We start from the raw sequence: 25,717 nt of genomic DNA on the forward strand, positions 1-25,717 counted from the left end.
TAGGGCCGAATCCTAGGCGTATTAGAAGTTCCCAGGCTAGGGGTCGAATCGGAGCTGCAGCTGCCAGCCTATACCACATCACAGCAACTCAGGATCAGAGCCACATCTGCGACCTATGCCACAGCTCATGGCAATGCCGGATCCTTAACCCACTGAGCAAGGCCAGGGATTGAACCTGCATCCTCGTGGATGCTAGTTGGGTTCGTCAACCGCTGAGTCACGACAGGAACTCCTGAATCAAGAAAGTATTTCTTGAACGTTACTTGTGTCCTAGTCATGGGACCAGGCCTTGGGAATAGGGAGATGAATGAGACTCTGTCTTCAAGGAGCGCACAATCAAGAGGGAGACTATAAAGCATTTTTCAAGGTGTACTGAACACTCGGAGAGAGGTCAGAGCAGGTTGTGAAGGGCCTGCGGCACAGCTGAAGGACTTTGTGTCAATCCTGCAGGCAAGAGAATCTCACTGAAGGCCTTTAGGGAGCAATCGGATTTGTTCTGACTATTGTAGGGCCTGATGCGGGAGTGCAGAGCCTCAGTTGGAGGTGCAGGAACAGGTTTACGCTGCCGGCATATTCTGTGTAGGAGGTGATGGGGTTAGATGGTCATGTGGCTGCAGACAATACTGATTTTTGAAAGATTTTTATAAGGCAGGATTGTGGAATCCATTTAGTTATACACTTTTTGGTGGCTCCTGTGGGGAGTGAAAGAAGGCGGACTAAAAGCTGTCCAGGCGGCTTGGTGCTTGGTGCTCCTGTCAAGTGCGACGTCATTACCGCAGGAGGGGGTTTGGGTGCCCTCGATCGGAGGCAACAGTAGGACGTTCAGATGGCGTTGCCCGGTAGGTGGTCAGAAGGATGGGTTGGTGCAAGACTGGTCCTGGGGTTGAAGACTGGGAGTTGTCCCTCCCGCCCCAGTGGATGGATGTGGTCGGGCAGGGAGTGAGAGTGGGCTGAGACTGGACCCCACGCGGTCGTGAGGGAGGGGCCAGCGGAGGCGGGTCAGAAAGGAAGGAGACTCCCCGCCCCCCCCCCCATTGTGATGCGTACTGTTTATTGAATCACAGATTCAGCTGCTGCCTCAGACCCAAGGCAGGCCCCTGGGCCTGACATCCTCAGGCTCACAGAGACAATTTCTTGGAGGAAATTAGACTTCTCCTTCTTTGGGGCTGTCTCTCCTTTTACCTCCTGCTGAGAGAGTTTTTATTTTTAAGCAAGAATAATCCGGGTTTTCTTTTGCTTTCTTTCAAATTCAAAGAACTCACCCAAGGGATAGTACAGAAGTCAATCATCTTTGCCTGTTGCTCTGAGCACCCTGAAACTAGCTGGCTGATGGGCAGAGATGAAGGGGAGAATTGGGGTGAGAGAAGCCTCTATTCTTTAAAAAATGTTAGATTTATTATTTTTAAGCAGCTCATTTTTATTGAGGCATAATTTATATACAGTTATATACATAGATCTGAGGTGCTGAGTTCCTTTGGGTTTCATAACCGTACATATATGGAGATGTATATATACACACACACACGTGTATATATATAAAACCACCACCCCAAGTCTAGATAAATATCATTTTTCACCCACCCCCAACCTCAATTCCCTTATGCCCCCTTCAATCCTGCTTTAACCTTAGTTGAAGATAAAGTTAGCTCAAGTTAGCTTTCTAATATCACAGGTTACTTTGGCCTGTTTTTCAAAGAATAGACTTGTACAGCATGTCATCGTTTGTGTCTTTGTATTTATTTATTTTTTGGCCATGCCTACCGCAGGCATAAGTTCCTGGGCCAGGGACTGAACCCGAGCCACGCCAGTGACCATGCCAGCTTGTTAACAGCGGGGCCCCCAGGGAACTCCCAGGTCTGGCTTCTTTGGCTCAACAGGACATGTGAGACTCATTGTGTTGTTGCACATGTGCAGCCTCAGTTCCCTTAGCGGCGCTCTGCTGTGGCTGCCCTCCGCTGGCTTTCTCCTCCCCTCTTCTCCTGGAGATGAGACTGAGGTACATTCCAGTTGGGAGCCGTTAGGAATAACTCTGCCGCGACCATTTGTGCACAGGCCCTTTTGTGGATGTATGTTTTCCTTTCTCTTGATAAATACCTAGGGGTGGATTCCTGGGACAGAGTCCCTTGTGCTTTTTGAAGTGGCCAGTGTGTAGACCCATGGCCATTTCTGACCCATAGGTTGTAACCAGCGCTGTAGCAGCAGCACAACAGGTGAGATACTCTTGGCCCAAGACGAGAACGCTGTCCATTTTTCACAGCGCCGCGTATGTATTCTTCCATCGGAACTCGCAGAGCACTCAGTCCCTCTCTGTGGATGGGGCTCTGAGAGCACAGGCCACCCAGAGAATAGATGACCCATCATCTAAGGGCGGAGCCGGGACTGCAAGCCTGGAGGCCCGGCTCTTGGTCCTTTCCCATGCCGTTGGGCCATTGCACACGGAAAGGCACCGGACATCGAGGGTAAGGGGGTCAGGAAAACGCTTCCGGGTCACGTGAAGCAAACCCTTTCATTGTCTTTCCAGCTGACCAGCCAGGATAAGACCCCCGCCGTGATCCAGAGGGCCATGTTGAAGCACAACCTGGACTCGGACCCCGCGGAGGAGTACGAGCTGGTGCAGGTCATCTCCGAGGACAAAGGTAGGCGCGTGTGCCTTTCCGCCCAGCTTGCCCCCGGGTGAGAAGACAGAGGAGGGATTCAGGGTCTTTTAAAAATGGAACCAAGTCGGGGTCTTCACTGGGCAGCGGGGAGTTGCATGGCGAGCCGTGCCATCCCCTTGCTTGTAGAGCGGAGTGTCTGAAGCTGGCCCCCCACCAGCCCTCTTGTTGTTCCTGTAATGTTGCTGAGCAAGCCTCCTGCCCTGCTTTGTAAACTCGTCGTCAAGCGTTCTTATAGGAAGAGGCCCCTCGACAGGGGGAGGCATAGGTGGCATCTGCTGAGTCTTTGCACATGGCCTCGCCCCTCCTCTACCTGATAATGTGTGTCTAGGGCATGTGTGAGCCTGCAGTTCCTCTAATAATTTGTCATTGCTTCGGGGGACTGTGCCTGAGAGTGTATCCTTATTCATGATTCATCTTCAGGAAGTGAAAACTCCTAACACCAGGATTTGAAAGTTCTTTACCTCCCCGTTATGGAGGCAAAGAACTGGTGATCTACAAAATGCTTCATTGTGCTTAGGAATCCTTTATTTAAGGAAATCCCTTTCATGAAAACTCTGGGCACAGAATCGCCCAGATAGCATCGATTTGCTGATTTGGAGTGGGGTTGTATTTGTTGAGAGGCGGTGGCAAGCGGGTAGGTGACTCCTCTATACCATGTCACATCAGAGAGAGTGACTCGGTCAGAATAAAGTGTTTTCCAAGCCTAGAGGGAGCAGCCAGCACTGCTCACTGAAGCCAACCCTGTCTCCTGACCGCCCCAACCCTGACCAGTGCACGTGGTTTCATGTAGGGCTGGTCCCAACAAGCGTTCTCCCTGTGAAGGAAAAGAGCAACTCCGCAAGTTGGAGGTACAGGAAGGGAGCTTATTCGTTTCACCAGCAAGGCACCCAGGGCTGTATCTTGGGCCCAGACAAGAGTAGGCAAAATGAGAGCAGTACCTTTCCCTGGAGATGAGCAGCTATAGCTTCTGAGAAAATTTTTCAACGACCTCCTGGAAGTTCTCATTCATCCGGCTGTGTCCTAGGTTGTGGGGCAAACCTTTCTCAGTTATTATCTTTGAAGGTAGTTACTGTTAAAAATCTACGCCTAACGTGTGGGCTCTTGAGTTTGATCCTGTGGCCCACAAACCAACACCAAGGTGAGGCTGGTGGGTCTGAAGGTCCCGGAGTCCCAAGGGGCAGCCGGGGCCGAGCTCAGTTCCCCAGCCGTGAGTGGCAGGTGGGCCGTGGACCTCCCCAGGCCTTGGTCCTGACTATGTTAAATGGAGAGCACATCCTCCTGGCTCCTCATGCATCATGGGGCCGTTGTGACAGGAAACAAGGCACCCGGAAGTGTACGCTGTTGGAGATATGTTCATATCTTGCTGTGAGCTAAGTTGTCCCTGACCTGGGAATATGTGGGCAGGAGACTGGGGACTTTTAATTGAAGGGAGTTTGTTTGCTTTTTTTTGCTTTATAGGGCCACACATGTGGCCTATGGAAGGTCCCAGGCTAGGGATTGAATCAGAGCTGTAGCCGCCAGCCTCCACCACAACCACAGCAACATGGGATCCGAGCCGGTTCTATGGCCTCCACAGCTCACGGCAATGCCGGATCCTTAACCCACTGAGCGAAGCCAGGGATCAAACCCACAACCTCACTGCTGAGCCACAACAGGAACTTCCAGGGGCATTTGTCTTTAAGGGACATTTGTGAGAAATGCACCAGAGCTGCTCAGACCCTGATTGCATCAGTCTTTTTTTTTTTTTTTAAGGGCCGCACTCACGGCATATGGAGGTTCCCAGGCTAGGAGTTGAATCAGAGCTGCAGCTCCCGGCCTATGCCACAGCCACAGCCACGTGGGATCCAAGCCACATCTGTGACCACAGCTCACGGCAACACCAGATGCCTTAACCCACTGAAGGAGGCCAGGGATCAAACCTGCATCCTCATGGTACTAGGCGGATTCATTTCCGCTGTGCCACAGTGGGCACTCCATGATTGCATCAGTCTTGCTGTTAGAATCTGTGTGGAAGTTAATGTAAGGTTACCTTAACCCAGTTCCGTAATGAGATGCCGCTCCGGGTCGCCTGCCTCACGCCACTGGCGCAAAGCTAGAACGGCACATCTTAGCTTTCTTCTTCCCTGTCTTTCTAGATGGCCATTTCTCTAGAGTGCTCAGCATGTACTTTCTTTGAAAAATAACAATGAATTGAAATCACTTTGCTCGACAATTTCGTATTAAACATGGCATAATCCTTGTTCAGAGATTGCAGCTTTCTACTTGAAAAGCACTGAAGATGACTCGTTTAAATGTTAACAGTTATATTCCATTTTATTGGGTTGTTCTCTCATATTAAAATGCAAGCTCTTGATCAAGTAAGGCCTCCAATGGGGTAAAACACTGGTTGGATCTGGGATGAATCCAAAAATACTTTGATGTTCCAACAGTTCTGGTAAATTTTCTGCCTTTTCCCCATGTCACGGGGTTCACTTGCTTCTGAGAAAACCCACTGGGGGATGTCATTTAACCCCCCAGGCCTTTGTTGCATACCTCACTTCCTTCTAGCTAAAACATTCTACATTTGAGCATTTCATTTGTGGCTTGAATTTCTAAGATTGTGTTTTCACTTAGTTTTTTTTTTTTTTTTTTTTTTTTTTAATTGGGATTGGGAAGCTATTGGAACTGACGTGAGAGAGTGAGCGGCAGCCTTGTCTGGCTGCAGGGACAAAGGGCCATAGTCCCAGCTGTGTGTCTGGACAAAATTTCCACCTGGTGCAGTCAGTGCTGGGCTGACTACACACGCTACCTTTTCTTTCCTCATCTTCCCTCCCTCCCTCTTTCTTTATGTTGGAGTATAGTTGATTTACACTGTTAGGTTAGTTTCAGATGTATAGCAAAGTGAATAAATGACCTATATTCTATATATTTGTACAGCAGGTTCTGGGTGGTTATCTGTTTTACATACAGTAGTGGGTTATGTGTTCTTCTCAAACTTCTAATTTATCCCTCCCACCCCTGCCTCTGTTTTAGAACTCGTGATCCCAGACTCGGCAAATGTCTTCTATGCCATGAACAGCCAAGTCAACTTTGACTTCATTTTACGCAAAAAGAACTCGGTGGAGGAGCAGGTGAAACTGCGGAGCCGGACCAGCTTGACGTTGCCCAGGACAGCTAAACGGGGCTGCTGGAGCAACAGACACAGCAAAATCACCCTCTGAAGGGAGAGACCAGTGGCCCCTCGCTTGCCAAGGGCACCGTGGGGCCAACCACAGACTGTGGGGATTGCATCTACCACCCAGTGTTAGAGGGTTGTTGGCAAAGTGGACAGATATTTATTGGGTGCTTCCGGTGTGATTGGCATTCTGGGGCAACTGAAGATGAACTTGACATGAAAAGGATGAATGAGTCACTGATTCTCTTTGAACTATCTGAGGACGGAAATGCAAAATTATCCACATTTATAAATATATGTGTAGGCACACATATTTGGTATGTATGTGTATATGTATATAAATACGAGGGACTTATGGGATATTCTGGACTATGGAAAAACACATTTGCACAATGGCCTGGGAGGCCGAGGTCACTTTTTACAGGGAAATAGAAGGAACTGAGAACCTCGTCTCATACCTTCCAAGTAAGTGGAACCCATCCCAGGACTACAGAATGTCCTTTGTGCCAGTATTACAAGAAGTCCAAACTATTTTTTATAAAGGGAGAGGATTACCTTCTCAAGCAAGTGCCGCCAGAAAAGAAGCACCGCAGCGTTGGGAGCTACCACGGGCTGCATGAAAGGCCACCTCGGAGAGGGTTTGGATGAGCCAGTGGCTTTCAACCTCTGCCTGCGTCTGCCGCTTCCTGCCGCCCCGGGGAAGGCGAGGAGCAGCTCCGGAGGCCCATCTGGCCCAAAGCCCAGCTGTCACAACGTCTCTGGAGGCGATGCAAGCCCCTGGCATTTCCAGTCATTGCATTGTTTGTCCCCTACCCCCACCCCATAAAGAACACATCACAGCCACCGCACAGAGAGCCATGTTCGCTGGGAACTCAGCCAGAAAAGCAAGTGCAAAAGGATGCGGAGGCAGGCGGCCTCTGACCTGTCTCGGACGCCACTATGTCACTGTTAGTGCCCATCGCCGTTTGCATGTGAATCTATGTCTGCAGTCTTTTGCCATCGGGCTCGCAGTACCTCTGTGCCATTTGCTCCTCAGGTGTAGACATTCCCACTGCGATTGACTGTTTGAGCCTGCGAACGATTTCCCAAGAGCGATTGCTCCGTTTCTAGCCCCTCGGAAGCTGTTCCCTGCCGAGAGCGGGGTCCCGTTGCACTTAGCAACTTTTACAGCGTGCCCGTGCCCCGTCCTGGGGAAAGAAACGGGGCTCCGTGTATGAGCCCAGGCACTTCTAAAGAGGTACATTCTCCCAAAGGCAATGAATAGCTATTTTTTTTTTTTTTCAGGTTCCCACACTTGGTATCACAGCATCACTCACTGTTAAGTGACATTCTTTGCCTTCGGTAACACCGCCCTCCTCTCTCTCCCAGATCTGAGCTGTGCTGGGGTTTGACCTACAAAGCCATATGTGAGATGTTAATATGTATAAGAAGCACTTTCCGAAGGGTGTCCTTTTTAAAAAAAAAAAAAAAAAATTCTCAAAATACCAGTTTTTATTCCAAAAATAAAGAACAAACCCAGATACGAAGTACAGCTGGTCATGCGGCGCTTTCTCTTTCTCCTGTCCTGTAAGACAGCTCCCGAAGGTCCGGTGAGGTTGATGGTGTGTAACTAGCCATATGAAACCTGCAGGGAGCAAGCACCGGGAACAATCTAGAGATGGGTGGCAGTGGTCCAAAGAATGAGAATGGGCCAGGAAGGCCTCAGATTCCCTGTAGGTCTTTCTAGAGCTGCACTGTCAAGACCAACTGGTTTCACCTGGTTGAGATGCACTTTCTTCTGTTGGCGAGGGTGGTCCAGTTTGTGCTTTTGTGCTTGGAAGAAGCATGGCCAGGATGCTAGACGTTGTGAAGACTGAAGGAAGTGTAGCCTCAGCCTGAGTGTCTTGGTTCAAAGGTCAAAAAGAAAAGGTAGAGCTGTCGGCCTGGTTTAGGGTGTGGCTACCAAGACCTGGATGTTTCGCCCATGTGCTTACCTTGTGGATTTATACTGTGTTTGTAGAGTCTAGATTTATCTACTGCAGTGTAAAAAAAAAAACACACACACATATATGTGTGTATATATATATATTTCCTTTTTTAAAAGACGTTGGAAGGTCCAAGTAGATCAAACATAGCCTCATTTATTTAATGCCACTTTAAATGTCTTACATTTCTTTCCTGGTGGACAGCCGGGTCGTGCTGCCAGCTGCTCGCATGCCTTTCTTTCTGCATCTCCATCATCTGTTTACTTTTTGGTTAAATTAATAAACTGGCTTGGGATTTGGCTGGCATGTGCTGCCAGACCCAAAGGGATTGTATCTGGAGGGTTCATCTGGTGGATCTGGGTTCCAGATTTGTCAGCGTGTGGTTTGCAGGTGGCCTCTGGTTCTGTTGGAGGGAGCAGAGGGAAAGCCTGGGACAGGCTTAGGAGGGATCCTGTCTTCTGGCACGTGACACATGCATTTAGGAGTGACATCTGAGGAAACTGCCTCAGAGGTGATGGCTTGCTGGATAGCTCTTCCTGAGTAGTTCAGGTGGTGGGGACACGTTGTATACAATCAGACTTAAGAGTTAGGGTCCAAGGTAGTAGTTGGCTTCTTTCTGACAGTCTTGTCCCGAGTCTCCACTGCTACTGTCTGCACAATTCCTGCAACCATCCAAGGTGCTCTGGAAGCCGAGCGGGTCACCGTGGAGAAAGGACAAGTCTTCCCAGAAGGCAGTCGGACTGAGGCCAGCTCACTTCACATTGTCATTCCACCAGCTTGTTTCCCAAAAAATGGATTCCTAAATCAATCCAAATTATCAGGTTTTCTGAGCCCTCGTGGGATTTTGGAGAGAGTTGAGTAGGTGTTTTAATTAATAATATGGGCAGGAAAAAAAGGGATTTCTGTCTCTGGAAGGTGATTATATTTTTATGATCATTCAAGAAAACAGGTTCCCTTGTTTTGCCTCCCTCTAGAAACAGCTTGGTGACATTTTGCCTGAAGGAAGGTCTTGAAATTTTTTGTGTTGGCGGCTTCTCAAATTTTCCATGCTGCACAGGACCCTTAGGAAGCATAGAGTATTGCTCTGTGTACCGACTTCAGTGGTATCGTCAAGTTTCCCTGATGCCAGCCCTCGTTTTCTCCAGGGCTGGGGCAACGGCCCCAGTTGCAACCTGTGTCCACACTTCCACCAGGAGGAGTTACTTCCATTGTCTTTGCACTGCTGTTTCCGCTAGGATCTCTGTTAATGTGAAATGCTTCCAGAAGGGAGTATTAGGCAAGGCTAGAGAAATAAACCATGACATCTCAGTAACTTAGAGTGATTTTTCATCATGTCATAGGCATGACAAAGAAGGCAGCTCTCCGTAGCAGCTCAAGGACCCAGGCAGCTTCCATCCTGGGACTCCACCATTTCTGGTTTTTCCCTCCAGTCCCCGTGATGGTAGAGAGAATACCCAACTCTCCTGACTGCCTCAGACCAAAGGGATATGTCACTTCCCCTCGCAGTCTGTTGGCCAGCCTGTGGCCCTGGTGTCAGCGCAGGGGAAGGGGGGGAGGGAGCACACCTGGAGTAGATTTCTGTCTCTGCACAAAAGAGTCTTCTCACTAGGATGCAGGGCCTTGTTCATCTTCCCACCGTCACCAAACAAGTGTCTGGAAGGGATGCACCGAGGGCTCCAGATGGGGGCTGCACAGAGCAAATGAAGGGTTGGGAAAGAGGTGCTCAAAGGAGGAGAAAATACAAAAAACAGTAATTTTGTTTAGAATTAGCCTTATAGAATTTGTTTGGTTTTTTTTAGGGCCGCACCTGCAGCATATGGAGGTTCCCAGGCTATGGGTCAAATTGGAGCTGTAGCCGCCAGCCTACACCACAGCAACACCAGTTCTGAGCCGTGTCTGTAATCTACACCACAGCTCACGGCAATGCCGGATCCTTAACCCACTGAGTGAGGCCAGGGATTGAACCCATATCCTCATGGATACCAGTTGGGTTCGTTAACCAATGAGCCATGACAGGAACTCTGAATTTTTAAATATTTAACATCGGCTTACCACCCATTTACATGCCTCTAATGTGGTTCCTACTGTGACTAAACTAGGAGCTACTTCATAGAGTTGTAGGTCAATTAAAAAAAAAAAAAAAAACTAGGAAATTGAAAGTGTTTATGCATGAACCATGAGATCAAACAGAAGCCAGGCAAATGTAATTATTTTAGACTCCAAATTAGAAAACCACCATTTGGTATGGTTTTTCAACATCTCTACCCAGAAGACTGTGTGGGAGTAATTCACTTAACAGTTTGAGGGATCCTATGTATTTAACATTTTCTTAAGAGTTGGAAGGCATCTGACAGATACGTTATAAACTCCCGTATATTACAGATCCTGGGGCTGAGCCCTAGAGCAGTTCAGTCAGTTGCCAAAGGCTAAGGGCAGGGCTCTGAATGGCCGAACCCTGCTGTGTGGGTGTCACACACACCGGGCTGGGCTATTCTGGCACATACTCCTCAGCCTCCTAGAGCTGGAATCAATGCCCAGGATCTGCCGGCTCCATCCTTGGCCTTCCGGTCCCATGACTTCCCACAAGCTGTCTTGCTTAGCTGGGCATCTGGTTGGGTCTTTAAAGTTTCCAAGGAGGGGGGCTGCTGCTGGTCAGAGCATTGCTGCCTATCCGTCTGCACCTCATGCCATCGCATAGATGGGGCAACTGGGCCACAGAGACCAGGTTACATTGTGAACTGCTCCCAGCTAGGCTCTGTGACACTGCCGTCCCTGGATGCAGTGTGGTGTAGGTGGGATCTGACTGCCTAGCTTTGACTCCCAGACCACTTGCTGTTTAATTTAGCTATTGCCTCATCTAAAAAGTAGGCTTGAGGAGTTTGCCTTGGGGATCAGCGGTCACTCACCCGACTGGTATACATGCCGCTGTTGCGATCCCTGGCCTCCCGAAGGAGATTAAAGATCCCGCATTGCCTTGAGCTGTGGTATAGGTTGCAGATGCGACTCGGATCTGGCGTTGCTCTGGCTCTGATTCAACCCCTAGCCTGGGAACTTCCATATGCAACAGGTGTGGCCTTAAAAAAAAAAAAAAAAAAAAAAGTGGGCATTGAAAAGAGTTCCTACTCTTGAAGTTCACACAGTATTAAATTACACAGCACTTCTCTCCCTGGTGCTTCCTCCAAGAGCTGCTGCAGTCATACCTGGGAAGCTTCTGGTCTGGAGAGGGGGCGGGGGACGGAGACCGGCGGGTCCCATCTTCCTGTTAAGCCTCTAGCCTTCCCGCTTGAGCAGCTACGCGGGGCAGATGTAACCTCAGAAGTGGGACTTCGGATGCTTGAATAGCACCCTGGGAAAATCCAGACCGCTGCTGCTTTGGGAAAAGAATGACTCACAGAGCTGGAGGGCAGCCAGGGCTCCTGCAGCTTGTTCCGCAGCCATCCAAGAGGCCCGGGGAGAGGGGAGTGTGGGCCCTGGCGCGGCCCTGACCACAGCGCCCCCTGGTGGGCTCAGGCCGCACCGGGACCGCACTGAACTGGCCTAAAGCGGAGCCGCCCGCCTTGTGAAGCCGCCCTAGGCGGCGCATCTCTTCCGGAGCCTACGGTCATTTCCGTCACAGAGGCAGTTCTCTCACCAGAAGCCGAGTCTTGGCTCCCCTGTCCACCCCCGTGTCCCCCGGACCTGTACCTGCCCTGGCGGAATGGGGCTTTCTGCTCTGGCTCGCCCTCTGTCCAGGGATGGCGCACACGCAGGACCAGGAGTTGCTGTTCCACAGGCCGTGGGGCACTGGCCATCCCGCCTGGTCCTCGGCGGAGTGTTCAGCTCACTGCCACCTCAGCCTCTGCCTTGATGGCAAATTTGCAAGGATAAAACCGTCACTTTAAGGACCAGGGTTGCCACGTGGATTGCAAGCCTCCCTTCTTTTCCGTCTGGTTCCCTCCCTTTTGGACCTGTGCATTGGCCTCACTTCCCCATCGATGGGCCCGAATCCATTCTTTTATCCTCCTGCCCTTGCACTTGGCTCCTGGACTCACATCCATGTGCTCTGCCCTTGAAGCCTCCTCTTTGCCCTCCCTTCTAATTCCCTAAGGCCCGCACCCCTCATGGGTCCCCTCCCCCACTCAGCTGTGGGCACAGTTTTTCCTTCCTGGGCCCATTCTGAACAATACCACCTCCTCTATGTCTTCACAGTTCATGCTGGCATTTTAGAAACAGTTAAAACCCTGCAGGCCACACCATCAACGCAAACATCACAGCTCCCAAACTGCCATTTCCCTTAACGAGAGGTCACCTTGTTACCAGATATTCTCTAAGCCTCTCTGAAGAACAGAGAGGGCTGTCTAGCACCCTGAAAGACAAGTTCCCCCTGAGCAAGAGCCCAGACTCCTGTCCATCCTCCCTTAGAACAGGAAGCGCCCGGAAGAGTCCCCTCTGGACCGGCGGGGGCTGCGAAACAGATGTTCAGTCCCAGAGATGTGATCAAAGAGCCCACTGCAGAGGACGCCAAGCTGAAGGACCTCCAAGGAAGGGCAGAAAAACTCAAAAAATTAAAAAGAGAGGGGAGTTCCCTGGTGGTCTAGTGGCTAGGATTCAGCACGTTCAACTGCTGTAGCCCAGATTCAATCCCTGGTCTGGGAACTGAGATAAATAAAAATGAATAAAAAGAGAAACCAGTGCTCAGAGGTGATTCTTCATTCTTTCTACCCCTTTTGGGGGCAGATGGGAGGATGGCTTTGGGCTGTGAGCACCCAGGCTGGTGTGAGGAGAGACCCAAGCTACGATCATCTCAGGATTAATACACCTACAGCTGGAGGCAAAGACACAAGCCATTCTAGGTAATTTCACCGTCCAGAACGGAAGTCACTCTCCAGCCCAACAAAAAATTTTCAGGTAGCCATTCCATCACTTGCCTTGGATTCCCATTCAGTAGTTAATAATTCTGTCCACTTCTTGCTGAAAGCTCACCTCAACTCTTCCCGAGGCAATTCAAGCCATTTCCTCTTGTTCTGCGCACATAAAACAAGGCACCATTTTCCATGTGATCTGTTGTTAACACAGTGGACTAAAACCCATCATCATCGGCTCTCTCTTTTCCGAGCAGGCAAAACTGTAAACAAAACAACACATTGGCCACCACTAACCAGACTCCCTGTCCTTATCTCAGCCGCCCTGCACAGACTTAGGGCTGCCGTGGGCCAGCTCAAAGGGCACCCCTCCCATGTCCCTGCTCCGTCCTCCTGGCTCCTCTCACTCTGACACCTTTCATCAGAATGTCTGCGGGGGGTGGGGGGAGAGTCTCTGAAATAATAAATATCACAAAACATAAAATAATGGGTGCCCTGATTATTTCCAAGGCTGCCTGTGCAGCGCTTTCTAAATGCATCACCCCTGACGCGCTGTTATCTCATCAGATGACCAGCTTCACTCTACCTCCCACCTTGTCAGGCATCCTCAGGGGTTTAATTTCTTGTCAGTGATAGAGATCACTTACTTGGAGAGACTGTCTCAAAAGCACATGGTAGAGGAGTTTCTGTTGTGGCGCAGCGGTAATGAACCCGACGAGTATCCATGAGGACACAGGTGCAATCCCTGGCCTCGCTCAGTGAGTTGAGGATCCGGTGTTGCCGTGAGTCGTGCTGTAGGTCGCAGATGTGGCTTGGATCCCACGTTGCTGTGGCTGTGACGTAGGCCTGCAGATGTAGCTCCGATTCAACCCCCAGCCTGAGAACTTCCATTTGCCGAGGGCGTGGCCCTAAAAAGCAAAAAAAAAAAAAAAAAAAAAAAAAAAAAGCACGTGGTAGAAGCCACCTTGGGAAAACTCATCTTTATTTTAGTTACTAATTAGATGGATTTGTTCCAACCACACATGAAAAGATCCCCAAGTGTGCAGCTGAATGGGAATCTTTCCTGTTTCAGAAACCAACATTTTACTGGACACCTCAGCATCGTCTGTCAGGAAGAGTAACCTACAATTCCCCCAAAACAATGGCATCTGCATTCATGAGGATAGGCCATGGGAGGGTGGCTGACTTGCCTTGCCGTCATTATCAGGGCGCAAGGCTGTTTCCTGTCATCAGCCCACCTAGCTCCTCCTCACCCCAGGAGGCCCTTTCCGAGTCCCACACCTTCATGGTGCCTGCAAAGCATTCCCACCCACCGTGTCCAACCCTCCCCCCTCTTCTCAGCTCCCGTTCATGCTCCCAAACCCAACACGACTGTCACATTCCTGGCAACGGTGCCCCCAACCGTCCTCCTTGGCACAACCAGATTCCCCAGGTCCTCATGGCTCCCTTTGTTCCAGCCTCTGAAAGAAAGCCATCCTGCTTGCATGGCTTCTCCCTTGGACCAGAGAGGCCCCAGAAGTAGGGGCCTTTTCTAGACCACTGAGCATCTCAGAGCCCAGCACAGTGCCTGAGACAAGGCAGGGCTCACACTTGGTTTTTGAGATTTGGGGGGAGCTTGATCTGAAATTCAAGGGATCACTAAGGCCGGCTTAGGTTCTTTTTTTTTCCTTCCTCAAGATAAAGCTCTTTGGCCTGGAACAAGCATCCCAGTACCTTCTGATGAATGGACAGAGTGGCCCACGGCACAAACATACACCATGAACCCTCCCTCTCCACCCTCCCCAAGGGGACTCCTGTGTCTCTGCAGCCTAGAATCCGTTTTGGCTTACCCACCTCTCCAGCAGCCCCAAACATCCCCCACTGGACTGGAAGGCTGGTAACCACCCTTCTCTTGTTTGTCACAGGGACCACACAGCAGTAATGGGTGTCTCTGGCCTCTGATATGCTTGGTCCAGGGCAGACCTGGAAATTCCAGCAGTGCTGGCTGTTGATCAGTTTTGGAGGAACCAACGGACAAGAGTGTGTTGCACTTCTTTTTTTTTTTTTTTAATTTTTCACAAAAAGCTCTAGAAGGCAAGTAGTTTATCACGTCCCCACCCTGAAACAACACAGCCTGACTGGTAGTGTGGATGCTGGGATGCTGGCTCTTGTTTCCCAGAGTTCCTGCAGCAGGGGGCACAGTGAACAGAGCAAGGCCCGCACAGTGTGTCCTCTGCATGCATGCTGCACACGCTGGGTCCACACTCAGCAGCACCAACACTGCTGAAGCCAGGGTCGTCCATCCAGAAGTTCCCACCTTGCATCACAATTTCCGGAGAGGGGGCCAGATGGGGGTCCAGACAGGCTTTAACTTCCAGAGGCAAACAGCAGGTGCCACAGCTGGAGGCAGGAGCCCCTGACCCTGCAAAGGTCAAATGCCTTGACTTGAGGCAAGACGGGAGGCAGGAGGAGCAGTGAGGTCAAGGAACCCTGGGATTTTGCCGAAGAGATGGCTTTTCAAAGACACACGGGTCTGTAGTTCACCACGTTCACAACAAAGGAACATCGCTTAGGATTCTAGACCTGAGTGGAGAGAAGCAACGGCCGGGCTAACAGAGCCAGAACTTTATTCACAGTAGAAAACTCCTAATCTAAAACTCTAGCATTTCTCAACAGTATCTTTTAAGAATGAGAATTCATAAACCCACCAGACCAGCTGACAGGGAAAAAGAAAAAACAAAACAAAACACCACCAATGTTTCTACTAAGCAAAACCACACAAAAATGAATTCTATTTTCCTCCATTCCCCAGGCCTCAGCCACCTCCCACCCCATTTTAAAAAAAAATCATGAAATTCATGCACACTTGCACACACTCAAATTTGCAAACGAAGGATAAAATATCCAAGGAAATCTTAGGGGTCACCTAAGTGTTTTTCACCGGCTCCCCAGAGGCTGTTTTTCTAGAAAAACGAGTAAAGTTCTGCCAGCCAGGTCTAAGCAATAAAAATCAGAGTTGGCCGAGTTTCCCTTCCCTTAGTCTCCTGGCTTATTGGTCCACGCAGAAGAACCAACCATAAGTCAGTAAGGAGGCTGGTCATCTGCGGAAGGATGCTGCCTGGTTGTCCCGCAGCCTGGGGAGCCATCAGCTTGGTACACCTGGCAAGGCCTCCTGTGGGCCCTGTTCCAAAGCAAGAAGCTCAGGTTTGCTGGGTCTGCAGAGCCCCAGACTGAGGACCCTGATAGAGGAGCAGGTGTGAGTGGGATGCTCGGGGGTGGGGGGCCGGGGCATTTTTTAGAGACCAAGGTTTTCCTGCTCAGGGGCATTAGAATATAAACCTAAAGCAAACCATCATGAGACATCTGAAGAACACAGACTGGGGAGCCGCAAGAGAGGATGCAGTCCAACTCCGCATGCTACATAAAATCCACTTATGAAGACAGCAAAGAGGTGGTCTGCCAAGTATCCCGACTCCAAGAGCTTCCCTGGTGGTTGGCCGCCATCAGTCGATCAATCTCTCATTTCTATCTAAGGTCCCTGCCCGAAGTGGAGAATCATTTGTTTCCAGAAGCTGAGAATCTCCCACCCAACAGGCCTCCCTCTAAGGGTTGGGTTGGGAAATGCAGGAAAACCAGATTCTGGAACCAATGTGTCTACACTGACGGCTCCCTGGGGTGGGGGGTGGGGGGGGGGCAGTGAAAGCCTGACATGTCCATTTCTCTGCCTTATCCTGCAGGCATCCCCCCCCCGCACTGGGGTTGTAAAATAAATAATTCAAAAAAACAATGAAAAGCCCACGCAAAAACAGGTGCTGGCTAGAAAATGTGTTCTGCCTCTTAACAGTGACTCATAAGACACCTGCAGTTCTTCCCAGGCTCAGGGTGGAGGGGAGCCTGACGTGCTGTGGCAGCACACGAAACCCCCAGGGGCAGCAAGGACACACCAGCCCCGGCCCCTTATATATTAAATTTATCTTCATAAATAAAGCAGCCCAACTCAAGTGACCACAACAAAGAAGGACAAAGTTTGAGTGTCTTCCTCAAATAGCGACACAGACCCTTCAATATCCATGGGATGACGCCCACATGGCAAACTGGACACCTCTTGCCAGAGAGCTTCAACTGCCACCAGGGTCAAAGGCCAAGTCTCAGACAGACCCAAATACCCATCCCAACTGGACAACCAGGACAAAGATGGAAAACTCCCTTGGCAATCAGGCTCATGGCAAATGCCTTTAAAGAAAAAAGCCCGATGAATGTGACTTTCAATGACTTGATTCCACCCCTCCCCACCCCCAAACGTGGACCATACTCAAGTTTTCAAGGTACATCCAGGACACAAAATGGGCCCAGGAGACCAAGAGATGTGGTCCCCTTGGCTTGGCTGCCTGGCCTGCCCATTTATTGCTGGGACAGCGTGGTGGCCACTTTCCCTCGGAAGCGTCTCTGAGCCACACTGTTCAACTTGGATCTGGGAACCAGTATCTGTCATGACTGAAGAACAAGGTGTCTGGACTGAAGGTCACCTTGACGGTGGCCGGAAAGCCTGTCTTCTCGCCATCCTGGGAAATTCGGGTTTAATTTCCCGATTCTCCTCCTCTGTCAACAACATAGGCATTTTGATCAATGACATTAGACCCCTCTGGTGAGAGGACGGTGACCCGGGGAAGAAGCTGGAGCACACAGATGAGCAGCCCGCTGGGAACACCCAAGACTGGTGAGCCCCCAGGGAGACCTCACAGCTCATCTCTCGAGGGCGCGGTGTCCAGAGAGGCGGGCGGTGGCAGGGCCTCTGTGTTCTTGGCATTGCGGTGGATGCGGCCTTGCTTCCGGGACTTCCAGGCGTGTGTCCTGTCCCAGTCGGTGGCCACAGTCTCATTGTCCCAGATGGTGGAGGTCTCCGTGTCACTCAGATACCCCGGCTGGCCTGTGTAGTGTGTCGGGTAGATGAGCAAGGGTTCTGCGGAGAAGGCCTTCAGGTCCCTGGACTCGTAGTGCTCCATGTACTCAGCACTGAAAGCGAGAGGCGCACAGGCGGTGAGGCGGGGGACGCTTGCCGAGCACAAGTCAAGAGCCCCGCTTGTCATCTCTTACATTCTCAAGGATTGATGTGATTTTTTTTGGCGGGGGTCGGGGGGGAAGGCAGGCCTGCGGCATGTGGAAGTCTCCAAGCCAGGATTTGAACCCCCGCCACAGCAGCGACTCAAGCCGCAGCAATGACACCACCAGCTCCTTCACTTGCTGAGCCACCAAGGAACCCCTCATGTGATTACTTTTTAAGTTGTGTCCTTTGTGGACAAGGCCAGTCTACAAACACAACACTGTTTTCTTGAAACGCTTTCGGATGATCTAAACCATACACCAAGAACAAGGTCGGGATATTCCTGTTGCATTTGGATAGAGTAGTTTAAAAAAAAATGAATTTTAGGACTTAACTCTAAAAATTAAAGGTTAAGCTCCATTGGACCATAATAATAACTAAATGTCATCACTTTTTAGGGGGAGGGAAGGTTTGCGAGTTTGGGATTAGCAGAGGCAAATGATTATATATAAGATGGATAAACAACCAGGTCCTACTGTACAGCAGAGGGAATTGAGTGTAGGCCTAATGTCCTGTGATAGACCAGAATGGAAAAGAGTATGAAAAATATACACGTATGACTGAAATCCCTTTGCTGTTGAGCAGAAATTAACACCGTATCATAAATCAGCTATACTTCAGTAAAATAAAAGAATAATGGGGTCGCTTGGTAAGAAATGCTCTGTTCCTGATTTAATACATTAGTCGGCTGGGATCTGGATGGCAGTGATGAGGCGAGTGATACGGGCAGGCTTGGAGGGATGCCGGTGTGGCTTTGCAGTCCAGCGACCTGTGTGTGTAAAGGAGGGGGCCAACCTGACCTCCCTCCCAGGGCTCCTGTGCGGATTATATGAGGGGACCTCTGCTCAGCCACGAGGTCAGTGAGAGCACAGTAGGTCTGAATTTTCTTCCTGTTAAAGGGGTAATGGTTGACCTCCACGTTTCCGCCAGGAAGCAGAGATCAAAAAGTCAGTCTCTGTAAATGCCCACTGGGGTACATGGAATGATTGGCCAATGGGGACCTGCTGTGGGGCACAGAGAACTCTACCCAATATTCTGTGATCATTTACATGGGGAAAGAATCTGAAACAGAATGGGTATGTGTGAATATGTGTAACGGAATCCCTTTGTTGTACAGCAGAAATGATCTCACAACATTGGAAATTAACTATACTTCAATGAAACTTAAAAAAATTTCTCTGACATGTTGTCCATCTCTACTGAGGACAGGAGACAAAACAAGCAAGCGTTAGCACAGGACACAACTGCTAAAATGAAGACCATCTAGAAGGGAGATCAGCCAGCGATTGAGAGAAGGAGCCCAAGTTAGAACCTGGTCTCCTGCTTAGTAATGAATTTAAGAATCATTGATCGAGCAGTTATTCTAAGCAAACAGAAAAGCTGCTTCCTTCCTCAGGGGCTCACAGGTTATGGGGGAGACTCACACATACCCACTGTGCACCATGTCCTCGATAAGCACCAGATCAGAGTGAACTCCTGGGCTACAGGAGCCGTGAGCATCACACTGCCTTTTTCTACAGACACCCTGCCTAGAGACCACCTCCACGCCCCGCGAGTCTCCAACACATCTCTGCCATCACAGGTACCACACTATACCACGGTGACTGTTGGTGGGTCTGGCTTCCCGACTAGCTTGTGAGCCACTGCCTGGCCAACAGAACAGACGATGGACTAAGAAATGAACCGAAGAACGTGAGGTGTTTAGGAGGATGATATCACCCTGAGATGTACAGGGTTATAGAAGTAAGAAGAACAAAGAAGAGGGGAGAACTGAGTGGATTATGTCCAGTCAAACTGCCCACTAGGGATGAAAGAGGACTCTCATGCCTTGTCCTCATCCTCTGAACAGGGGATACACTCGAGTCAGCCTCTCTGGGTAATGTTTATACAAAGATTACTTAGGAAAGTGGTACCCCTTTAAAAAATATCAAGTCTGGCGCTCCCGTTGCGGCACAGCAGAAATGAATCCGACTAGGAACCATGAGGTTGTGGGTTCGATCCCTGGCCTTGCTCAGTGGGTTAAGGATCCAGTGGTGCCATAAGCTGTGGTGTAGGTCGCAGACATGCCTCAGATCCCATGTTGCTGTGACTGTGGCATAGGCCAGCAGCTGTAGCTCTGATTGGACCCCTAGCCCGGGAACCTCCATATGCTGTAGGTATGGCCCTAAAAAGCAAAAAAAAAAAAAAAAAAAAAAAAATCAAGTCTTATCCAGACACAGAGCAGCCTAATTCATGAACAGATTGTGCTCAAGGAACAGGCAGATAGTTCAGGGCAACTCACACAGGATGCTTGTTGTACATGATGGGCAGAAACTCATCCACTGGTAGCATCTTCCCAAAAGGATCGGCCCCAACCAGCTTCTGTGCTCCCTCTAGAGAGATGACGTAGCCCAGCGTCCAATAGGAATAGTCAGCCTCAACCAGGTTTGCCACGTTAGGCACGGCTTTCTCTGGCTCCTTCACTTGCATCCGCTTCCTACCAATATAACTAAAAAGAAATGGGCAGAGGAGAAAATTCTCATTTGAATATTTGGCATCTATAAGAACAGATCGCAGCTTTGCAGACACTTGTGAGAACGTGGACCAACTGTGTCTCATTTAAATGTACGACACCACGAGGTAGATCGCATCAACGCCCTGCCCTTGGTGGGGCCATTTTCCCCCCTCCACTTATCAATGTCCCAACGATTCTTGCCTAGCGGACCATTCAAGCCTGAAAGGTGAGATGTAGAGACTAAAAGATCTTTCAGATCATTTCCCAAAGACGGTACAGGACTTCCAGCTGTGTTTACACAGGTTGGAGGGGGACAAAAGAGGCCTGCGGTGAGAATCCTGAGCTTGTTTTCAAGTCCCTAGAGTTTCAGTCCGGGGACGGCACAGCTTTCCAAATGCTTGTGGAAAGCAGGCTGGAGAAGGCTGGGAACGACAGTCCACAGTAAAAGACTCAGAACCCAGGAGTGGCCCCAGGGGGGTACCTGGGGGTGGGGACTGAATGACAACGGCTGCATGGCTTTCCCCCTCCTCCAGCTCCTCCTCCCCCTCCTCCTGGGTTCCATCCTGAGAAAGGCATTCCAGCCAGTCCTGTCAGCCAGACTAACTTCAGCTTCCCAGGATGTCCCCTGAGCCATTCCTGCCTCCCTACGTCTACTGGGGCACCTGTGATCCATTCCCTTTCTCTAGAACCCACTCATTTCTGCACGCCTGGAGCACGTGGAGGAGGTCCAGGTTCCTGCCCGCCAGGTAAAGCTGGCTTCCTCTACTTCGCCCTAATAACGATCTCTTTCGAGAGGGATTCAGGGCCGATCCCTCTTGGTGAAACATCCCAGGACTTGCAGAGCAGGTCTGTGTTCATCTTCAAGTTCTTCTGAGGCCAAACACATCCGCCCCTCAGCCACTGTCTCTCCAGACCAAAGAGCCTGCATTTCTCTCATGTACCAGGTGGGAGAGAAAATCCTACTGAGCCCTTGCGATGTGGCCAGGGCAACTGGGAACTGAGTTTGTACTCAAGGAGTCTTAATAAATTTAAATTTAAAAAATTTAAAGATGAGTAAAATACTTTTTCTGTTCAACAAAATATATTATTTTGGTAGGACTACAGTTCAATTCGACAGTTGAAAATTTAGCATCTGGGGAGTTCCCATCGTGGCACAGTGGTTAACGAATCTGACTAGGAACCATGAGGTTGCGGGTTCGATCCCTGGCCTTGCTCAGGGGGTTAAGGATCCTGAGTTGCCGTGAGCTGTGGTGTAGGTTGCAGACGCAGCTTGGATCCCATGTTGCTGTGGCTGTGGCAATGGCCAGTGGCTACAGCTCTGATTAGACCCCTAGTTGGGAACCTCCATATGCTGCGGGAAGCGGCCCTAGAAAAGGCAAAAAGACAAAAAAATAAAAAAAAAATTAGCATCTGGATTAAGATGTGGATTTTAAAGACAGTATGAACAAAGAATATAGACTATTAGTTTTAATACTGATGACATATTAAAATATCTGGATATGCTGGGTTAAATAAAATGTATTAAAGTTGATTTCACTTAATTTATTTTTATCTATTTTTTAAAACGTTTGTCTTTTTAGGGCTGCTCCTGCTGCACCTGGAAATTCCCAGGCTAGGGGGCGAATTGGAGCTTCAGGTGCCAGCCTACACCACAGCCACAGCAACTCAGGATCCAAGCTGCATCTGCAACCTACACTGCAGCTCATGGCAATGCTGGATCCTTAACCCACTGAGCAAGGCCAGGGATCGAACCCGCATCCTCATGAATATTGGATGGGTTCATTACCACTGTGCCACAATGTGAACTCCCTTTTCCTGTATTTTTATCAGGATAATCATTCTTCTTCCCTGGATCTCTCGGTGCTCTGTCCTGAGAAATGCAGCCACCAACTACAAGTGAACAGGGACATGTGTCAATTCTAAGCCTTAGACTCCCTGCGTCTAGTCTCCTGTGATTCCTAGGCTTAAGGGAAAGTTCCCTTTGCATAAAAGCATAAAAGAGCGCTAGTCTCCAGGCCTGTGGGGCTCTACAGGCTGCAGAGCCATAGATTCAGAAAGGCTGAGGTATGGGGACTTTTGGAGCATTACAGGAACAATCATCTCAAGAGACAGCACAGAACCTAATTGCCTGACTGATATCTGACAGGGAGCCAGTCTCTTTACTATGTCCTATTGATTTCTGAGTCTATTTCCCACGGGTTACTTGAGTCATTACTAGGTTTCTTTGGAACTCAGAGAGGTACATTTCCTAAGAGCACAAGTATTCCACCCGGGCCCATACTTAAGTTCCCCACCAAGGAGAGGAGGAACGGGGGTGGCTTGTTTGCTGCAGCTGCTCCAAGGGAACAGCCTCTGATTTGATGAAAATTGCCTTGGACACACAGCTGGGAAATGACCCTGATGCCTGGGAACTTTCTGCCTCATTGGATGGAGGGAAGTAAAGTGTCATTTTAGCATAAAAAGAACATGAGGGAGAAAAAGATAGAGCGAGAGAGAAAGCTCAATTCCCAGAGTAGCAGGCAACAAGCGTCAACTACATGTCAGTTCAGAGCCGGTACTTGCTTGGTGAGTCTGGTTTTCCTAAGACAGCTTCGGACCCTTCACCAAGCCCAGCCATCAGTGTTCTGTTTGTATAGCCTCCCTCCCCAACAGGAGCTCCCCCCACCGACCTTCCAAACCTGCCACACTGTCCAAGGCTGCAAGAAAACCTGTACTACTGGGGGCTGAGGCTCAAAGGAGAAACAGGACCCTTGCCCTTGAATGAATGCCTCCTTCTACACCCTCCCTCCATGAGCTACGTGGCTTCATAGGTGATATTTCTGCTATGTTTCCAGGTGAACACTCAGGCGGAAGGCCCCAGATCTGTAGGTAGAGTCCAGGTCTCAAAGAATGTCTCACAGTTTCTCACTCTGTACAGAATATGGATGTAAAAACCAATGGCCATCTTCTACTCACTTCCTGTTTCTGGGAACATTTAGGGAGAGAAACCCAGAAAATAGAAGCTTGAGCAGTATCTCCTACAAGCTGGGAGGCAGGGCTCTCTGCCCCTTGGAAAGAACTGAAAATCCCTCAGTGTTCTCTGAAAAGCTTGTCTCGTCACTCACATCAGTTCCCAGTCCAGCTGAACACGGTCAATGTCATCCATCAGCTTCATCAGCTTTTTCTTAAACTGATGTTCAAAACGCACATCATCCTCAATAACAAGAGTCTTCTCCAGCTCTCGGTCAATTACCTGTAAAGGCCAGTGGGAAGACATCCTATGAAAACTTTGATACTGATTTTTTATTAGTTAAATAAGTATTAAAAAATCAAAAGTATAGCAGCACAACATGTAAGAGCTAAACAAATGCTCATCAACAGCAAAATGGAAAAATAAACTGTGGTCTGTTTACAGCAAGGAGGGTAAATGATCTGCAGTTAAATGCAATGTTCCAGGCAAATCTCAAATGTAACACTCAGAGACTGAATGGAACCACATGATATGTACATTTAAAAAAAGGACAAAAGTAGACAAAACTCTTCTGGGCTATTAGAAGCCAGGATAGTGACCACCCTTGGGGACTGATGGCTTGAAAGAAACACAGAGATGGGATATGCCTCTGGGGTGCTGGCAACCTGTTTTTTGACCTAGGTGCTGGTTAAAGTGGCTGTACTACTTGACTTGTGCAACCTGATTAGCCTCTTATGAACAACATAAATTTTATCTATAAAATTTTAAAGAATGAAAAAGAGGCATAGACTGGATCGTTCAAAGGACAAAGGCCCTTTCAAGGGGACTTTCTTTAGAAACTCTCTTTTCTCGTGGGAACTGACTCTTAATCAAGAGCCCCACACTGCAATACCTCCCCCCCACCCCCGCATCAGTGTCTTATCTGTAAGACGGGGGTTGTGAAGTCTTGGCTCTGATACTTCTTGTTTGGACAAAATAATTATTTTCTCCTAGGGAAAATGGGTCCATCTCTTCCAACCAATCTCACATGACTTCTGGATGATTTCTTGCATTGAGTCACTTAATAAACATGCTAGATATACACAAGGCATTCCTACTCAGGATGAGGATGCAGCAATAGGAGTGTGGCCCCCAGAGCATAGGTGTCTTCCCCTCTCATCATCCCAAATGGCGCCAAGGCTACCCTCCTTGTTTGTCCCTGGCCTTGTGCCAGGGAGAGACACAAGGCAACAACAATTTCCAAGCATACTCCCAGAACAGTAATGGGTTCACTCTATATCTGGCCCTAATTCACCTATAGTCCCACTCTCCTTCCTCCTCATTACAGAACTGCATGTCTAAATGAAGTATTATTTACCTCTTTCCAGATAGAGTAATGGCTAAGGAAGCAGCCAATTTCACCCCTGGTTAGAGGCCTGGAAGAGTAGGGATCTCGATATCCAGGCAGCATTTCGATATTCAGGGCCTTCAGCTGACTTGTGTTGAGTGCCCTGCAAGACAGAACATGTCCAAAAATTAACAGCTTAAGAGGTCTCCACCATGGAAGCCAGAGGGAGAGTTCTGCATATTCCCCAGAGACCTTATGAACAATGAGAAGGATTCCTTAGGTTTCCTGTTATTCCTGAGGAATTCCTCAGGGTTAATATGACATGGTAGCATTATAAGCTTTGTGAAGACAAGACAATGTCTTAAGTTTTGTGTATCCCTCACCAAGCTCAACACCGCCCTAAGTATCATCAGTTTTTTGACAACTTTGAAAAAGTATTTTCCTAATGAATGAAAATAGCTAACAGGAACATTAAATAATATTAAAAACATTAAATACTATTAAAAACTAAAAGATATGAAGGTAGGAAGGAATCAGGAGAAGAATTGTGTGTATATGTATGTTTCCTTTGGGCCTAAAAAATGGTTAAAAACAAAAATGCAGAGAGTCTTATAAGCAGCAAGAGAAGTGACTCACTGTTTACAAAGTATTCTCAGTAAGATTAATAGCTGATTCTCATCAGAAACCATAGAGGCCAGAAAGCAGTAGGCTATCATATTCAAGACACTGACTGAAAAAGACTGTCAACCAAGAATTCTGTATCTAGTCAAGCTATCCTTCAAAAATGGAGAAGTTAATATATTCCAAAATAAACAAAAAAGTTTGTCACCGGTAGATCTGCCCTATGAGATACACTAAAGGGAGTCCCTCAGGCCAACATGAAAGGGAAATAGAAAGTAACTCAGGTCCATATAAAGAAATAAAGAGCACTGGTAAATGTAACTGCCTATATAAATGTAAACAGCAGTATGTAAATGTTCTTTTGTTTATAACTTTTTCTCTTATCTGACTTAAATTATAGTTGCATAGAAGGAGACAAGATGACAGAGAAGTAGGACTTCAGCTCACCTCCTCTCATGAGGACACAAAAATCACAGCTAAAACTGCTGAACAATCATCAATAAAGAAGACTGGAGCTCCCATCATGGCTCAGCAGAAACAAATCTGACTAGCATTCCTGAGGATGCAGGTTCAATCTCTGTTCTTGCTCAGACGGTTAAGGATCTGGCATTGCAGTGAGCTGTGGTGTA

At 48.9% G+C, this 25,717-nt stretch overlaps 2 protein-coding genes and 1 long non-coding RNA gene across 10 annotated transcripts in view; 1 reads left to right on the top strand and 2 right to left on the bottom strand.

Annotated features, from left to right (window-relative positions):
• The window catches only part of RGL1 (ral guanine nucleotide dissociation stimulator like 1), a 295,309-nt gene extending 287,972 nt beyond the window's left edge, over positions 1-7,337 (top strand). For 6 of the 7 annotated variants that reach the window (XM_003357576.6, XM_005667818.4, XM_084977961.1 and 3 more), the window contains 2 exons: positions 2,522-2,636; positions 5,670-7,337. In XM_003357576.6, the coding sequence (XP_003357624.4) occupies positions 2,522-2,636; positions 5,670-5,857 (303 nt within the window). In that variant the 3' untranslated portion in view covers positions 5,858-7,337. Of the gene's footprint in view, positions 1-1,843; positions 2,637-5,669 lie in introns of all 7 variants that reach the window. The other variant, XR_014816489.1, reaches the window with a different exon arrangement.
• Positions 5,271-11,234, bottom strand: LOC146400185 (uncharacterized). The gene is made up of 2 exons (XR_014816492.1): positions 10,976-11,234; positions 5,271-9,462 (listed from the first exon to the last, which is right to left on the bottom strand). It is a non-coding gene; the product is annotated as an uncharacterized LOC146400185 (long non-coding RNA).
• A 3,406-nt stretch (positions 11,235-14,640) lies between these two features.
• COLGALT2 (collagen beta(1-O)galactosyltransferase 2) overlaps positions 14,641-25,717 on the bottom strand; it is a 142,645-nt gene continuing 131,568 nt past the window's right edge. For both annotated transcript variants that reach the window (XM_084977964.1, XM_003482738.5), the window contains 4 exons: positions 24,498-24,630; positions 23,295-23,422; positions 19,978-20,184; positions 14,641-17,608 (listed from right to left, as the gene is read on the bottom strand). In XM_084977964.1, the coding sequence (XP_084834090.1) occupies positions 17,332-17,608; positions 19,978-20,184; positions 23,295-23,422; positions 24,498-24,630 (745 nt within the window). In that variant the 3' untranslated portion in view covers positions 14,641-17,331. The remainder of the gene's footprint in view (positions 17,609-19,977; positions 20,185-23,294; positions 23,423-24,497; positions 24,631-25,717) is intronic.

This window comes from Sus scrofa, chromosome 9 (genome assembly GCF_054392235.1).
Source record: "Sus scrofa isolate SSC_HxYL_T2T_F1_AM1 chromosome 9, Sscrofa_HxYL_maternal_Yorkshire_Landrace_v2.0, whole genome shotgun sequence".
Lineage (NCBI taxonomy): Eukaryota > Metazoa > Chordata > Mammalia > Artiodactyla > Suidae > Sus > Sus scrofa.